The sequence below is a fragment of the Amblyraja radiata genome, chromosome 25, assembly GCF_010909765.2.
Source record: "Amblyraja radiata isolate CabotCenter1 chromosome 25, sAmbRad1.1.pri, whole genome shotgun sequence".
Classification (NCBI taxonomy): Eukaryota; Metazoa; Chordata; class Chondrichthyes; order Rajiformes; family Rajidae; genus Amblyraja; species Amblyraja radiata.
The window spans coordinates 22,801,930-22,819,755 of record NC_045980.1 but is presented as its reverse complement, the minus strand read 5'-3'; the positions used below and the strand labels follow the sequence as shown (position 1 = coordinate 22,819,755).

Here is a 17,826-nt window from a genome sequence, read left to right as displayed (position 1 = left end):
GGTGTATAAAATCAAGAGGAGAATAAATAGAATTAATGTACAGTCTTTTATCCAGAGTAGGGGAATCAAGAATCAGAGGACACAGGTTTAAGGTGAGTGGGGAAAGATTTAGTGAGGGGCAACCTTTCAACACCATGGTGTATTATGGAACAGGCAGTCGGGTGACGTAATTGAGCCAGGTAGTTTAACAACATTTAAAAGACATTTGGACAGGTAAAGTTTTAAGGAATATGGGCCAAATGTGGGCTGATGGGACTAGTGAAGATGGGGCATTTTGGTCAGCATGCAGTTGGACCGAAGGGCCTATTTCCATGTTTTATAGCTTTATGAGTCGTTTTTCTAAACAATTTCTGTTCAATATGGAGATAATTTCCCACGTACATCCAGTCTCTTTGAAGGCAAGGTGTCGGCTCTTGGACATCTTCACATACTTCTTTGACCATGACCGTACTTTGGTCAGTAGGACGTTGGGAAGAAGGGTCATCTCATCTAGACACGTCCCAATTGCTGTCAGCGACCCAGCTTTAACCATGCTCTATTGCAGCGCATTCTTGGTACACACCACTCTGGGTGAACAAAGTGCCCCTCAGATCCCCTCTTAATCGCTTCTTCCTTACCCTAAATCTATGTCCTCAAGTTTTTTTTGCGATGAAGGAAGAGTTGTGAAGAAAAAGTGGGCCAAATCAGAAGGAAGAGGCAACTCAGCCCAATCACTGAGGGAGGCAATCCTAGGATAAAAGATCACTGTCTACACAGGACCAAACACATTTTATGGAAAATGTTTATTGTCAACCAGCCACAACACAATGGACTCCGTATACAGAATTATAAAACAACAAATACATAAAGCTCCTGGAAATCCTTCGGTGAGGCGGGAGGAGGACCTCACCTCCTCTTCTGGAAGATGTTCCCTCGTCCCATACCACGGCCTCTCCCTCGCGCAGCCACTGAAGAGAGAGAAACAATCAGACAAGGAGTCAAACCTTCAATTTCCGCCGGCTTCATGCAGAGGGTCAACAAGTATTCACACAGCAACTGCCCTGCTGACAACAAGCCAACCAAGACCTGGAGTGGCAATCAGAATCCTTCACATAAACCCCAGAGATAGGAGCAAGCTGATCTCCCTCAAGGCGGCCTGTCCAACAGTCCTGTCACATCCTGCAGCTTTCTTAGCATCAACAGGTAGTTCTGCTGTAACACAATAGTTGTGCCCCCAAGAAACCCCATATTGTAGAAAATCATGTTATTAAAATAATTGCCTTACTTGGGGAAAGGGAGTTCGGAGCACAAGCATTTTAAACTCGCAATAACAATGTTTTTTTTCCCAGCTGTATTTTTTTTTTAAAGGGCAATTTCAATATGTTTGTTTACTTTTGTTACTTTAAGTAAAGGTATGTATGTAACATAACTGTATGTAACATTTTTAATAGGGTATCATTGCACAAGTGTCAATAGAGGCGATTGCTTGTCAGCATCAATGGCCTCCCATGGTGAAAGTTGTAACTGTGTTAGGAAACAACAGTGTCTGGTTACTGCTGGAAGGTTAGTTATATTTTCCAACATTTTTTTCCCAAGTCAGCTTTTTTTCTGCTCGCCAATTTCTAAAGTAACTTTTAAGTGGTTCTCCGGTTCTTGATTGAAAATTCGTCCTAGCCAATTCAACTGGCATAATAGAAATAGTGTTCCCTAATTCATCAATTGCATTATATTCCATTTGTGATGTGGAAGCACGCATTATAGCAGAACTACCCACATTTCCCATTTGAATCCTCATTGAATGAGCCTCTATAGCCCTACGAGGTAAAGGAATTTCAGAGATGTACCATCCTCAGATGAAATTTCTCATCTCTGCCCTGAATTGCCTTACTTTGAGACACCCCAGCCAGGGGCATCCTCAACCTGCATCCACCTTGTCATGCCCGGTAAGAATTTCGTAAGTTCCAATCAGATCACCTCCCTTCATCTGAACTTGTCAGGCCCCTCTACCTAATCTCTCCCCATAAACCAATGCTCCCCATGAATCATTCTGGTGGACCTTCAGTGCACACCTACCTTTGGAAATGCATCCTTTCTTAGGCAGGAGGCTAGGGCTCAATAATCCAAGCAGAATCTCACCGGGACCCCAAAAGGTACTTCCATTTTTGTCCTCAAATCCTTTCTTGAAAAGTCCCACGTTCTCAAGGCCAAATGCTTGCTGTTCCCTATTTTAATTATCAATGATCCATGTACAAGAATGCTCAGATTCCACTGAACACTAATAACCTTTCAATCTCTCAAAATACCCTGTCTTTTCTATCAAAGTGGATGCATTAGTTTTCCTGTTACATTCCATCTATATTCGTCCTCACAACCCAAACCGTCACATAGGTTTATGCAGATGCTGAAAATATGAAATAAAACAGAATGTTGGAAGCACACAGCAGGTAAGGCAGCATCTGTGGAGAGAGGAACAGGTAGGAAACAAGTCAATGACTTTTCAGGTTTAAATTGAAGCGGCTGGAGGAATATCAGGGACAGTAGCCAGGCAAATCACATCAGTTTCGTGACCTGGGTTGGAAAGGGAGGGTTGAAGCTGGTAGCGCACCAACCTTGAGCTTTGAGAATGGCGGCCTTTCCTCGGCCAGCCCCAGTGCCCTGGTTTTTGTTCTTCATGCTCTTTAACATCGGAGCATTCTTCAGCATATCCGGAAGGATGAGGAAGCGGATCTTACTGCCACGGATGTACACCTGCTCCAGCTGTGCCACACGCCCATCCCTGTAAGTGACAGTGATGTTGGACATCTGGGGAGGGAAGGAGACTGGGTCAGTACAGGCAATGGGATCAGAGCACAACCCACTTCAGAAAGGCAAAACAAGCCAGCCAGAATGTGCACCCCTCCCCCCCCCCCCTCCCCCGTGTACATCTTTGGAACGTGAGGGGAAACCTGAGCACCCAGAGAAAACCCACATGATCCCTGGGAGAATATATAAACCCAGGTCTTTGGCACTGTAAGACTACAGCTCTACTGCTGCAGTACAGTGCCGCCCGATTGTGTTGGACCATCTGATGTTATTGTGCCAGTTTGTGGAACCCTTATCGTAGCATGTACAGTGGCAATGGGAAAACATTTCACCACAGGAATTGACTGCATTCAGACATCACCCTCTCCCAGTCTCTCTCCACCCCCCCTTCCCCCCCTCCCCTCTCACTATCCTTTTCCTCCTTCCCCCTCGGTCCCTCTCCCTCCTTTCCCTCTCTCTTCCCGTCCTCTCCTCCCTCATCAGTCTGAAGAAGGGGTTTGGCCCGAAACGTTGCCTATTTCCTTCGCTCCATAGATGCTGCTGCACCCGCTGAGTTTCTCCAGCATTTTTGTCTACCTTTCCTCCCTCATGCTCTTCCCCCTCTCACTCCCCCCTCCTCCCCGTCTCCCTCACTACTCTTCCCCTCCCTCCTCCTACTCCTCCTCCTCCTCCTCTTACCGCCCTTTCCTGTTCCTCCTCATCTCCCTCCTCCTCCCCCATCGGTCCCTCTACTCAACTCCCTCCTTTCCCCCTCTCTTCCCGTCCTCTGCTCCTCCTCCTCCTCTCACTCCCCTCTCCCTCACTACTCTTCCCCCTCCCTCCCTCCTTTCCTCCTCTTCCCGTCCTCTCCATCCTTCTCCCCCGTCTCTCTCCTCTCCTCCTCTTCCCGCCCTTTCCTGTTCCACCTCATTAGAGACAGTAACTCTAAGACTTTTGCCTCCATCACAGTGAGGAGGTGTTTGGTGAACTCACTGTGGTGGATGTTAATTTGTGTTTATTGTGTTCTGTTATTATTACATGTATGGCTGCAGGCAACAGCATTTCGTTCAGACCGAAAGGTCTGAATGACAAATATAGGATTCAATTCAATTCAATTCATCTCCCTCTTCCTTCCCCCTCATCTCCCTCCCTCCTTCCCCTCCCCCTACCCCCGGCCTCTCCTCTTCCCGCACTTTCGCTCGCTCCCTCCTGCTCCTTGCCCTCACCTGGCAGTTCATGTTGTCCTCAGCCTCGATCAGCTTGCCCCGGTACACCTCCCCGGTGTTGGTCTCGCAGGTCACCACATGGCCCTCGGCTTCGTGCAGCACTTTGATGGGGACGCCAATCGACATGTTTGCGGCAGCAGCAGCTCACTCACAATGCGCCGCGGCGGAAGTCTGCCGCCGGACGTGACGTTGCCGCGGTCCCTGACACATTCCCGTCCCCCTCGGGCATTGCCGCGGGAGGGAGGGCGGGCGGCGGCGGCGGCGGCGGGGGGGACAGGTACAGGGACGGGTCCGCGCTGCACAACCTGCCGGCGGGAGGCCCGGGTCGCCGAGCTCCTCCAGCCCCGGCCTGGATGTGAGCGACCTCCAGGGGGCGGCGGGGCTGAAGCTGCAGCCGTCACAATGAAGCCCAGTGAGCCCGACATCTTGACCAGTGAGTGAGTGGATGGAGGGGGAAACCGGCGGAAGGTCACTAGAACTAGAACAGTGTCTGTGCCGAACATGATGCCAAGTTAAACTGCCTGCATATGATCCATCCACTGCATATCCACGTGTCTCCCTCAAAGCCTCTAAAATGCCGCTGTCCTGTTTGCCCCCACCACCACCCGTGACAGCGGGTTTCAGGCACCCACAACTCTCTGTATACAAAAAGTTGCCCCTATCACTTTAAAGCTCTTTGAAGTGTCAACCCTGAGAAACAATGTCTCTATGTCTAGCGTCATGTTATATATTTCTGTCAAGTCTCCCCTCAACCACTGATGTCCAACCGCCGTAAAAGTCATGACCTCTTGTCCAGACAGCATTCTGATGTATCCTCTCCCAAGCCTCCACATCCTTCTGGTAATGAGAGGACCTGACTGCACACAACATCCCAAATGCAGCCTAACCAAAGTTTTATAATGGTACAACATATTGGCTCTTGTACTCATGCCATGACCAAAGACCTACCATATGCGTCCTTTACCACTCTACCTACTTGTGTTGCTGTCTCTAGTGAGCTATGGACTTTAAACCCAATATCCCTCTGTACATCAATGTTGTTAATGATCTTGCCGTTAACTGTTAATGGTCCCCTTACATTTGTCCTCCCAAAGTGCAGCATCTCAACTCGGATTGAACTCCATCTGCCAATTTTCTGCCCACTTCTGGAGCTGATGTATATCCTGCTATATACTCTGGCAGCCGTCCTCACTGTCCGCAACTCCACCAATTTTGGTGACATTTGCAAACTTACTAACCAACCCGTCCATTTTTACGTCCAGATCATTTACATATATCACACATAGCTTGTCCTTGTTTGCTGAATTGAGAGGTTTGGGCCAGTGGTCAGGGCGTGAGGCCTGAAGTTGGGGGCTCGGTGAGAAGGCTGAAGGTTGCGGAGATTCGTCTGGGGCCTTGCTGCAGTACAAAGGCCATGGGTCAGTGAGCAGGTCCTGAGGTTGGACCAGCGCCCAGGTCCTGCAACACAGCAGCACTTCCACAGTCTGTAGAGATGACTGTTGCAGCCTGAGACTCAGACTGCATGCACGGTGTGCAGCTCATGGCCTGAATCGGCAGTGCAAGCTCAGGATCAGCCTAGTCGATGCTGCTGCTTTTCTCAAGTTCTGTCTTCTGTGGCCCTCCAGGTGACCTGGTGCAGCTGAATGTTCCGGTGATCCAGCAATCATTTCACTGGGACTGTGGGCTTGCCTGCTCCAGGATGGTGTTACAGTAAGTAGAGCCATTGACTAGAGGAGGCCAATCGGCCCATCGTCTTCACACTGGTTCTGTATTAGTCTTCCGTACCATCGTCATCACACTGGTTCTGTACCGGGGTGGATAGGTGGGAGGGTTGGAGAGATGGAGTGGTGATGGGGGAAGTGGAGTGGGTGAGGGTGGGCGGGGTATGGGAGAAGGGGGAGGGTGCAAGAGGGTAGACTGATGTTTAATGCAGGTAAATATAGAGTATTTTGTAAGGAGCAGGGGCAGGAAGTTTACCTGTGGGGATTCATAATCCGTGGAGTGTAATACAATGCAGACTGCTCGCTAACCCATGGTGTGGTCAGGGTGACGCCAGGTTAGTCACTTCCACCATTTTTATCAAGCTTGCCACCCTGACCGTCCCCTTTTCTCCTGCATCCTGGGAGAAGGTCCAAGAGGTTGAAAGCTCGGACATCCAAACTAAAGAACATCTTCCCCACTGTTATCAGGCTCCTGAACCAATCACCTCTTTCACACTCATTTCGCAAAGGTGTTGTCGATTATTCTTGCTCTCAACTCTCCCTCAGTTAGCTGTTGCACTTTAATATTCTTTTGCATATTGGATTTTTGCACCATCTTGTACCATTCTGCTGCTTTGCTCTCGTATTTATGGTTACCATTTGTATTCTGTTTATTCTATGCGCTTTATGTGAAGAAGTCATCAGCATTGCTCTACCCTCATCGACCACCTTCGTCACCTCCTCGAAAAAGGAGTAAGACATGATCTGCTGTGTGCAAAGCCTTGTTAACTGTCCCTAATTTAGCCCATTCTCTTCCAAACGCGAGTAAATCCTACCCTGAAGAATCCTTCCCAATAGCTTCTCTACCACTCACCTGAGGTTCATCGACCTATAATTCTATAGATTCTCTCCCCTTCTTAAACAAAGGAACAAATTGGCTACTGTCCAGTCCTCCAGGACCTCGTCTGTGGCTAGAGAAGATACAAGGCATTTGCTTCTTAAGCTTCTCTTAATAACTTGGTACAGATCCCATCAGGCCCTGGGGATTTAGCCATCTTAATGCTCTTCAAAAGCCTCAACACTTTCTTGATCTCAAACTGCCCTGTCAAATTAGTATTTTCTACACTGATATATATCACTGTCCACCACATGCTTCTCCTTGGTGAATACAGATGTAAAGTGTTCGTTTAGTACCTCCTCTACATGCTGACTCAAAGCACAAACGACCTCCTTCATCCTTGAGCAGTCCTATCTTCTCTGGTTGCCCTCTTGTTTTTAATGTACCTGTAAAAAGCCTTGGGATTGTCTTTATACCGACTCGCCAAAGACACTTCACGGCCCATTTTGGCCCTTCTAATGGCCCTCGTGAGTACTTTCCTATTTTGGTTTATATTCCTCAAAGGACTTGTCTGATTTCATCTTAAACCTTGCATAGGTTTCCTTTTTATTTTTTAACAAAATTTCCAACCACTTTGGTCATCTAAGGTTTCCTCACCTTGCCATCATTATCCTTCCTCCTTACTGGAACATGCCAGTCCTGAACACTCATCAGCTGGCTTTTAAATAACTCCCGCATGTCTGATGTGGACAAGTGCTCCCAATTTACTCTCCCTATCTCCTGACTAAGAATGGGTAAATAGAAAAAATAGGCATAAAGGGAATGTAAATTATGTAAATATAAAAATCTTTCTATACTGTGAATATAAAATAAAAACTGAAAATGCTGGAAATATTCAGGCTACATTGGTGGGAAGAAAAACAGAGTTAAAGTTTCAGGTTGGAGATACTTTGTCAGAATGTTGCTACCGTTACTCTTCTCACAGTGTGGCCTGACCTGATGAGTGGTTCCAGCTATTAATGATTTTATTTGGGAGTGATAGTATGTGGTTGTTTTTCAGATTGGGGCTAGGGCTATGTGATGATTACCTCTTTAAAAAAATTGTTAATAACCTACACCTAATCTGGACATAGGCATAACTTCAAAATTCTCACCTTATAAACGTGTATTGATCTATTCTGGAAGGAACAATGCACTAGGCAGTTCATCAAATAGTGAAATGTAAAATAAGTTGCAGGAGTAGAAACAAAAACAGAAATGCTGGAAGAACCCAGTCAGTTGATCAACATCTGTGGGAAGCAAAGCTAGTCAACATTTCAGGTCAATGAAATTTCTTCAGCCCTGGACCTCGTGTGATGCAGGAACAGAGTTGGGGCGGTGTGTAAAATCCTGCAAGATGACAGGACAAAGTGGGAAGGTTGTTAATCAAAGCCAATGATTTATTTAAAGTTCTCAACTGGAAGAGTATTTGTTACATCCTTGAAAGAGGCATGGGATTGATGTGTCTGGCGCTGTCTGATTTTAAAGCAATCTATCGGATGTGTTTTCCTATTCATTCTCCTGGGCTTGGAGATGTTCTCTCTTATGCCCATCCGCTTTCCGTTTGAAAGTCATGACATGACACAGTCTTTCAGGCTGCAAGATCAGGTTCAAAACCACTCACTGCATCATATGTTTATGCAGCTGCCCTGCCTGTCAACTTTGTTCCATTGTTCCTGAATCTATCTGCAAACGAGAGCAGTTTTGCTCCATTACTACAGTGGAAGCCCACCATCATCTTGCCAACTCAGTCAAAACTTCTCGCAACCTTGAAGTAGGATCCGATGGACCCGAAATGTTGACCTGCACCTTTGCCTCCACAGCTGCTGCTTGACCCATTGAGTACTTCCAGCATTTTAGTTCTAGGTTCCGGCATCTGCAGTCTCTTTAGTCTCCTCTCAACCCTCCTTGCTCCAAGGAGAACATGCTGAGCCTTCACAGTCTAACTTTGGAACTGAAATCCCTTCTCCCTGGGACAATTGTAGTAAATCTTTTCAAAGTCCTCTCAAAAACCTCAACATCCTTCCTAAGATGTTGTGACCAAAACGTTTGGTAATAAACAATAAATCATCTTCCAATGGCTGGAGGAAATATCTTTGCAAAGAAGCCAGTGTGGGCTGAGGACACAGCTCGCTTGTGATCTGAAACACTTGCCCAAATGAAATGGTGGGTGTGGAATCAGTGATAACTGTCAATAAAGTGGATGAACATTAAGGGGAAACAAATGGCAGATCTATGAGGAAAGAGTGGAGTTAACTTGACAGCTCCTCCAGCGTCGCAGTGCCAGTGGTCACTTCCCAGCTGTAGAATTCTCCAATGCAGTGTATAGGTTGCCACTGCTAATGATGCCTTGCACTGTTTTGCCAGCTGGGTTGGACAGGAGGCCATGCTGACCAGTTCTCTTCAACAGTATGTTCAAAAGGGAACTGCAGATGCTGGAATATCGAAGGTACACAAAATTGCTGGGGAAACTCAGCGGGTGCAGCAGCATCTATGGAGCGAAGGAAATAGGCGATGTTTCGGGCCGAAACCCTTCTTCAGACCCCTCTTCAACAGTATGTCCTATCTGCTTTGGATAAGTCTTTCTCTGCTCTTTCAGTGCTTGAGGTTGAGTTGAGGTCTTTCTACCCTGTTTAGTTATCCACTCGCAAGCTTCCTGCATCAGGTCTGGAGCTGGGTTTCACTGCTCTCTGTTGTTCAGCTGTTTACATAATTCAGTTGTGTTATTGCTGTCAACACTTCTCCTCCGTATCTCGCAATCCATAGAATATGATGCCCGAGTTTAAAATGTGCCCAGCTGTCCAATGTAGTGGTTTAACCTTTTTTTTCATCCATTTATAAAGTCTTGTGAATGCAATGCATATTTTTTACTTTTCTGCTCTACACAATACAAAGAATAGAAAAGATGAATATAATTTGTTATGTATGGCTTATTACAGCCATGCCAGCAAACATGCAAAAATATATACTATGCAAATGAGCATTGACCACCTACTATTGAGCTTGTTGCTCCCTGTTCACTGATCAAAATGCCTCTTACATGTATGGCACAGGATGCACTTGGCCATTGTTGGCTACTAAATTAGATCCCACCCTGCTGCACAAGGGCCTTGGCCCTACAGATCACTGCTCTTCAAACACTGATCTGTCTACTGTTGAAATCGTCCTCGGTCTGCTGGAAAGATTCTGTCATTATTTGACAGCAGAGTTGGCTTCTTGATGTGAAAGTGGGAAGTGAAAGCCTTTCGCAGGTAAACGGGATTGCAGAGTTGACATTGCAATCTGATTGACTTTAGTAAAGGGGCTAGCAGCTCGAGGGCAGGGTACCACCTCCTGAACCTCATTTGTAGGCTCTTATTTTATTCTCTTACAAATAACATTGATGCACAAGCATGGGTCAAGTGCTGAGCCTGGTCACAAAATCCCATTAATTGTTCCACTTTGTTCCCTGCCTGCGTCAGTTTTGAACCTAATATGTCACCCTCCCTTGGGTTCCATGGAGTTTTATTTTATTGGCCAGCCTGTTGTGCAGGTTCCTATCAAAAAGACTTGCTGCTACCTCTAGCTCCGGTGCCCTAGGTTCAACCCTGACCTCGGGTACAGTCTATGTGGGGTTTGCACATTCTTCCGTGACTATTTGTGTTTTTCCCGGGTGTTCCGGTTCCCTGCCACATCTCAAGGAAGGATGATTAACTGGATGCTGTGTTGCCCCCAGTGTGTAGATGAGTGGCAGGAGAATTGAGGGGAATAGATGGCATGTGAGAGAGAATAAATTATGGGAAGGAAAATGGAAGCTAAACCTGATGGGCTGTGTGAAACGTAGAAAATATGTGCAGGAGTAGGCCATTCAGCCCGTCGAGCCAGCACCGCCATTCCTTATGATCATGGCTGATCATCCAAAATCAGTACCCCAGTGTGCCCAGTCAAATCAGTGTGGCCTCTTCCTATATCATATCATATTTATTTCCTTAAATATATGAAAGGTCCACACAGACTCGTTCAACGTCAGCCCTCACCGACCCTAAAGAAACTCGATGCTAGCATTTATTTCAAGAGGGCTTGTATAGGAAAACAGAGATGTAATGCTGAGGCTCTCTAAGGCGCTGGTAAGGTCACATTTGGAATATTGTGAGCAATTTTGGGCACTGTATCTGAGGATGGATATGCTGGTTCTGGAGAGGGTCCAGAGGAGTTTTACAAGAATGATTCCAGGAATGAGTAGGTTAACCTATGATGAGTGCGTATCGGCGCTGGGCCTGTACTGGCTGGAGTTTAGAAGAATGAGGGGGGACCTTATTGAAACATACAGAACAGTGAAAGGCTTGGATAGAGTGGATGTGGAGAGGATGTTTCCACTCGTGGGAGTGTCTAGGTCATAGCCTCAGAATTAAAGAACATTCTTTTAGGAAGGTGAAATTTCTTCAGTCAGAGGGTGGTGAATCTGTGGAATTCTTTGCCACAGAAGGCTGTAGAGGCCAGGTCAGTAGATATTTTTAAGGCAGAGATAGATAGATTTTTGATTAGTACAGATATCAGAGGTTATGGGGAGAAAGCAGGGGAATGGGGTTAGGAGAGAGAGATAGATCAGCCATGATTGAATGGCAGAGTAGACTTGATGGGCCGAATGGCCTAATTTTACTCCTATCACTTATGACCTAGCTGTAACCTTTACTCTCCTCTGTGAAGGTACCTCCACCCTGTGGGTGAAGAGGAGTTCCAGACTGCCTGCTGGAGACTGCAGTTCAGTGAAAGCGTCTGGACAATTGACTTGGCTTACCTGATGCAGCAGTTCGGTGTCATGCACAGGTTCTGCACACAGACCCTAGGGGTGGACAAGGGCTATCGATACCAGGTGAGCTCCCCATTACACTTGGTGGCACTGAATATATCCTGTGTTCCAGCGATCCCTTTTCTCACCCTGATAGTTTTGTCTCTTCCCACGGTGTATTCGGATGAGCGTTTCTTTCTTCCTCAACCGCACAGTTCCACAGCATTGTGTCCTGCGGCCCAGTTGCTCGGCTGGTTTTACGTTCAAAGACAGATCGGTCAACCATGGGAATGGTGGTCTTGCCCCATGTTCACACACTGGTTTCCTGTAGGAGCTGAATAACAACCAGTTACAATCACGGCCCAGCCCAGAGACTGGGCTTGCTCCATTCTTAATCTTTTTGTTTTATTAACCATGGCAACAAACCTATTGTTACAGGATAAACGTCATCCCAGAATAAGATCTTCATCACACAGCTATCTTAATGCTGAGAAGGACGAGTGCTAATGAAACTCTGAATGTGTGTGCTTCTCTCTTTCTGTTCCCAGTCCACGGGAGCACAGAGATGGCTCCTGTATATCTGAGCTTCTGTTCTTTCCCTAACTACAGCTTGTGTCCTTCCCTGACCCTGCTTTTTCCATAGTACTCCGCACAGTTTCCAATGATCTTGCACTCAGCGGTCCCAGGATGCTTGAATAATGTCCAGTTCATTGGTGTTTCATTGAGGAACATTCTCATGCAGTATTTCACCTCTACTTTTAGGGATAAGGCAGAGGATTCCATGCCTTGCACCTGGGTACAAGCTATTGCATGACCTTTGCCGGTTTATGGGTGAAATCCAATGTCTGGGCAAAAACTGGCGATACTCACTTTGAGCTGAAACTTAAACGTTGTTTCCTGCAGATGTAGCCTGATTTACTGAGTGTTCCCAGCGTTTATTTTAGATTTCCAGCGTCTGCAGTTATTTTGATTTTCCCGCCCAGGGTTTGTCTTCAGTGATCTGAGCCTTGCCTCTTCCTTTCCGCAGTCGTTCTATCGGAAGCATTTCGACACGGAAGAGGACCGGGTGAATCAGCTGTTTGCTTGCGCAGAAGCCAGTTGTGTTAATGTGGAGAAGAGGTAGGTTGTGCACGGAATAGCAGTTTGACGACTGCATGACAAATGAAGTCGAAACCAGACCTGTGTATAAATCTCCCACTCAGGGGCCCAAGATTGCGAGAAGAATTTGCGTTTGCTGCACTTTCTGCTTGGCAGCCCAAAATCTCTCAGCACTAGCTGCATCCTAACTACTAATTGGACTACACTGGCTTTACCGTGCTCTAACATTATTCCCTTATCATGTATCTATACACTGTAGATGGGCCGATGATAATCGTGTGTTGTCTCTCCGCTGACAGGTTAGCATGCAACAAAAGCTTTTCACTGTACCTCGGTACACATGACAATAAACTAAACTGATAATGGTCCCAAGTGCTTACTTCTCTGAGTGTTTACATTTTCTTGCACAATTAAGAAAATCCATCTTAAAAAATAAGATCTTTCAAGAACTTCCTGGCATCATTTTGGATATCAAAGGAAATTCCTTGCAATAAACAGAAAGCACTTTGTGCACTGATCAGGTAGGTGCATTATGACTAGCCAATACATACTTGCACCTCTGCTTCTCACTGATTGTAGTAAGAACATCCACCATTTGCTCTTATGATAAACAGCCCTTTAGCCCATTGACCATATGTTTTATTTGGGCGGGATGTGGTCTTTGGGGAAAGCTAAATGTGGAGCACAGAAGACACCAGATCAATTGGGAGCCTGCTGGAGCTGTTCTGGTGCCGTCTCTCCCAGCAGAGTCAATGATGACTGGAAGCCTGAGTCTGTGGGGAGAGGTGACCAGGGCCTTTCCTGGGCTGATAGATTCTGGTCCACTAAACTGAGTGATGTACTGTAGAAACAAGGAACTGCAGATGTGGGTTTATACCAAAGATGGACAGAAAGTGCAGGACTAACTCAACGGGTCAGGTAGCATCTCGGGGGAGAAAGGATGGGTGACTTTTCAGGCAGGGACCCTTCTTTAGACTGAAAGTAGGGGTTGAGGAGGGGGGGGGGTACTTAAAGAGCTGGAGATGATAAAAGACCAGGACCGATCAGGGCCAGCCACAAATGACCTCTGACAGGGCGGTGCCTGGTATGGCCACTGTTGGCTAGGGAAGGTGTGATCTCAAGTTGCAAACAATGTGAAGCACTGTGGAACTGGTAAAACGATTAGGGTGGAGGAAGGGGGCGAGGGGGGAGGGGAGTAAGAAGTTACTTAAAATTATAGAGTTTAATGTTCATTCTGCTGGGGTGTAAGCTGCCCAAGCAAAATATGAGTTGCTGTTCCTCCAGTTTTCGTGTTATCTCACTCTGGCCATGGAGGCGGCCCAGGACAGAAAGATCGGTATGGGAATGGGAAGGGGAGTTAAAATGGTTAGCAATCGGGAGATCCCGTAGCTCTAGGCAGACCGAACGTAAATGTTCTGTGAAATGGTTGCCGAGTTTACGTTTTGGCTCACTGATGTACAAGCGCCCACATTGGGAACACCGGATGTTGTAGATGAGGTTAGAAGAGGTACAGGTGAACCGCTGTCTAACCGGAAAGGACTGTTGGGGACCCTGGATGAAGTTGAGGGAGGAGGTATAAACATGGGTTGCCTCTCTTGCATTTGCAGGTTAAATTACCTGGGGGGGGTGGCGGTTTGGGTGGGAAGGGATGAATGAACCAAGGAGTTGTGGAGGGAACAGTCCCTGTGGAAGGTGGAAAGGGGTGTAGACGGGAAGATGTGATGAGTGGTGGGATCCCTTGGTGGGTGATGGCAACTCCTTGGTCATTTGTGCCTGGTCCAGATTGGTCCTGGTTTTTTCTTGCCACCAGTCTTGACCCCACCCTCCCCTCCACCCCATACATAGTCAAAAGAAGGGGTTCCGACTCAAAATGTCACCCATCCTTTTTCTCCAGAGATGGTGGGCCTGATCCACTGAGTTACTCCAGCACTTTGTGTCTATCTTTGGGCGATGTACTGGCTGTGCCACTGGTGATCATGGATTGTCTTAGGCTTCAACGGTTGGTTTGGACCTTCTGTTGTAATTTCTCTCTGCCCTAAAATAGGTCAGTCACCATTCAGGAGATCCAGGAGCACCTGGCCCAGGGTCACGTGGTGGTGGTCCTGGTCAACGCCATCCTACTGGTCTGTGATCTCTGCTCCGCTCCGCTCAAGTTCTGCTGCCTCCTTCCCATTGGACAGAAATGCTTTTGCAGGAAGCCGGACTATCAGGGACATTTTATTGTGGTGTGTGGCTACAACAGGAACTCAGGCTGCATCTTCTACAACAACCCAGCCTATGCTGACAGTAAGTGGAGCTGTGGGTGGGAGGATCTGGACCATATATTGGCGACAGGTCTATGCAACCTGGGCCGTGCACAATGACCACATTGTCATTCCAAGGTCATGCCCGAGATGAAGGGGAATAAAATGTGGAAATGATTAGCCTGTGCTTTGGGGGGAGTTTGATGGGGAAATTGAAGGGAATTGTGCATCGGTGTTCCTCCTTGTGTAGGACATTGAGAACTCCTCACCGTCTGGAGCGTGTCCTGGGATCCATTCATCCATTTGGACACTGGCCAAATGAGATGTTGGACATTAAATATAACAAGGATGCTATCTTTTTTAGTGATGGTATCTGGTGAACATTAATGGTTCAAAATTGTCTTCCTTTCACTAAGTCCAGGGGTTTTCAGCGATTCTCATTGTGGGGGAAGAGTTTGCACTCTGCTCCTCAACTGTCCCTCACTGTCTGCTGGGCTCTCATCCCATTGCCCGCATTGCAGAACCTTCCTGCAGCTGGCCATCCTCTGGCCTGGCTGAGAGGTTTCTGCTTGCAGTGCGACCTCCCTCATCAACAAGGGGAAGGATTAGAGCTGGCTCCCATTGTAGCAATTTCTAACTTCAAACCCTTGCCCTGTCTCTGCTTCACAGGAGTCTGCTGTACATCCGTGAGTAACTTCAACGAGGCCCGCCACAGCTACGGGACGGACGAGGATGTTCTGTTTGTTTACAAGGACAGCTGATTGCAGTGCGGCCCACATGACCCTCGCTCTAAGAGCATTCCAAGGATGTAGGAACGTGGTGGTGCCTGCCTGCATTGCACAAGTGTGCCCAATTCCCACTGCTGCACAATACCCAACACTGCTCCCCTCATGGATTGAATGGGGTCTTTACATGACCCTCTTTTGGAAGTTCCTTCTCTTCTATTCAAAACGTGCCAATGAATCCCAGGACATCGCACCGAGGAGAGTAACGACCCATCTCGCCCGTGTCTCACCGCCTGCTTCAGCATCGGGTTCCATTGATCCTGTGCCATGCTGCTTACAAACCACTGAGCTAAGTCGGTTTGAAAGGCCAGAATCAAACCTATTTCCTTGCTCTGTAATCTTTCATTCTGAGAAGGAAATCTCTTGAGAACTAGTAAACACTGATTTTGCATGCTTGGAATGCAGCTGCTTGCTTTGTGGGTTGGGGGTTGTGGGGAAGGTAAAGACTGGTGGGTCCAGGTGTGATGTGGTCAACAGAATCTGTTGCTGGCTGCTGCGCTCGTCCTGTCCAGGTGACCTCTCGTCGGGCTGGCGCCCCTGTCACTGTTGCGTCATACTCTGCAGCCACCGGAGTAACTAGTCAGCAGGAAAACACTGCCCCTGTGTCAACCCTGTACACATGATGGAGAACTGCAGAGCCATGGCCATTGACAGCCCCCTGCTGAACATGGCTGCCCATCCAGAGCAGTCTCCGGTCCCGGCTACCAGGGTGTGAAGAGGAGGCAGTGAGTCTCACCTGGGACAGGGGCCCCTACGTCCTACACCTTTCTGGTAGATATAAAATGCTTGATAAGATGCATTCCCATATGTCCAAATCAGTTCAGTAAAGAATATCTCCTTCCACTTCACAAAGAGAAGACATAACCTGTGCCATTCTCACCACCACTGTTGCGATTCTGCCACATTCCCCACCTGCCAGTCCTTGCCTCGTTTTGGCAGGTGCTGTTGTTGGCAGGTCCTGTCTAACCACTAACGTGACCTAGCCTTGTCAAGAGACACAGGATACACCTTGATTAAAACGATGGTTGTAGATGAATTTTTCAGATTTGGTACCATGGCTGCATTGATGCCATTTATCCAAGAAACATTTTCCTTTATTATTGTGATTTAGTTTTTTGTTTATAATTACATTTATTTCACTGTCAAAAAAACACACTCCTGGAGGAACTCCGTGGGTCAGGCAGCATCTGTGGAGGAAATCTATGGACAGATGATATTTTGGGTCTCGACCCTTCTTCAGATTCCTGACCCTAAATGTTGCCTGTCCATTTCTCTCCACAGATGCTGACTAACCTGCTGAGTTCACCCAGCACTGTTTTTTTGATCAAGATTCCAGCATCTCCATCTTGTATGTCTATGTTTATTTCGATATCGTGGGTTGAATTAAAAGGTGATTTGATAAATATTCTAGGCTGGATTTCTCAATCATTTATATGCTGATGGTCTCAATTTCAGCAGGACAAACGGGGCTCGTTTGTACAGGACACTTCCTCAAGATCCTGGACCCCATTGATGTCCTTTCACAAAACAACATGGAGTCAATTTTTTAAATGGAATCTGTCTCATCTTTTATCGCAATTCTTTGTTGCCCCAAATGAGATGCAAGTACTCTGCCTCTGATTTCTCTGGCCCGTTGCATCACCTGATCTTCACTTGGATCTTAATGACCAGCCATTACTGCCCTTGAAGATGAAGGATGAGGACCCACAATCCTGTTTATGGTGGAGAGTCAAATACTTCAAATATTTGGGCATGTATATTTCCAAAGATCTTTCCTGGACCCATCAAAAGGATTTACCAGAGTCACTGCCTCAAAAAGGCAGCCAGCATCATCAGAAACCCACACCATGCTGGCCACGCACTCATTTCACCCCTGCCATTGGGAAAAAGGTATAGAAGCTTGAAAACTGTAAAGGGCCTGTCCCACTTGGCGATTTTTTTCAGTGACTGCCAGCGTCATTGACTGACGTATCAGGTCGGCGAAAGATTTTGAACATTTCAAAATCCAGTGGCGACAAAAAAGTGTTGCGACACTTGAGACACCGTGCGTCAATATGTCGTCACGCCGCGACTTTTTCGGTGACCTGATACGTCAGTCAATGATGCCGACACTCGCCGAAAAAATAGGCAACTGGGACAGGCCCTTTACATCCAGGTTCGGGAACAGCTTCTTCCCTACAGATGTTAGGCTATTAAACACTACAAACTCAAGCTCTGAACTAGACTATTATTACACTATTATTGTGTGTTTTTTGTGTGTGTACATATTATATATCAGTGTACTGTGTTTACATATTCTGTTGTGCTGCTGCAAGTAAGAATTTCATTGTTCTATCTGGGACATATGACACTAAAACACTCGTGCCTAA

At 46.9% G+C, this 17,826-nt stretch overlaps 2 protein-coding genes across 2 annotated transcripts; one reads left to right on the top strand and one right to left on the bottom strand.

Annotated features, from left to right (window-relative positions):
• Positions 1-763: 763 nt before the first annotated feature.
• Positions 764-4,172, bottom strand: snrpd3 (small nuclear ribonucleoprotein D3 polypeptide). Its single transcript, XM_033043426.1, has 3 exons — positions 3,987-4,172; positions 2,589-2,781; positions 764-947 (listed from the first exon to the last, which is right to left on the bottom strand). The coding sequence occupies exons 1-3, from the start codon at positions 4,110-4,112 to the stop codon at positions 886-888; spliced, it is 381 nt and encodes a 126-aa protein (XP_032899317.1). The 5' UTR covers positions 4,113-4,172; the 3' UTR covers positions 764-885.
• Positions 4,036-16,862, top strand: gucd1 (guanylyl cyclase domain containing 1). The gene is made up of 6 exons (XM_033043425.1): positions 4,036-4,419; positions 5,612-5,696; positions 11,250-11,415; positions 12,359-12,450; positions 14,474-14,715; positions 15,342-16,862. The coding sequence occupies exons 1-6, from the start codon at positions 4,065-4,067 to the stop codon at positions 15,431-15,433; spliced, it is 1,032 nt and encodes a 343-aa protein (XP_032899316.1). The 5' UTR covers positions 4,036-4,064; the 3' UTR covers positions 15,434-16,862.
• Positions 16,863-17,826: the final 964 nt, after the last annotated feature.

What these genes read in the sequence shown, in the direction of transcription:
- snrpd3 (XM_033043426.1), bottom strand. Translation starts at nt 4,112, where the DNA reads ATGTCGATTGGCGTCCCCATCAAAGTGCTGCACGAAGCCGAGGGCCAT. An exon ending in AGGACAACATGAACTGCCAG is followed by an intron (nt 2,782 to 3,986) that starts GTGAGGGCAAGG and finishes TTCCCTCCCCAG; the next exon opens with ATGTCCAACATCACTGTCAC. An exon ending in CGCCATTCTCAAAGCTCAAG is followed by an intron (nt 948 to 2,588) that starts GTTGGTGCGCTA and finishes CTCTCTCTTCAG; the next exon opens with TGGCTGCGCGAGGGAGAGGC.
- gucd1 (XM_033043425.1), top strand. Translation starts at nt 4,065, where the DNA reads ATGGCCCTCGGCTTCGTGCAGCACTTTGATGGGGACGCCAATCGACAT. An exon ending in TGCTCCAGGATGGTGTTACA is followed by an intron (nt 5,697 to 11,249) that starts GTAAGTAGAGCC and finishes TCCTCTGTGAAG; the next exon opens with GTACCTCCACCCTGTGGGTG. An exon ending in TGTGTTAATGTGGAGAAGAG is followed by an intron (nt 12,451 to 14,473) that starts GTAGGTTGTGCA and finishes GCCCTAAAATAG; the next exon opens with GTCAGTCACCATTCAGGAGA.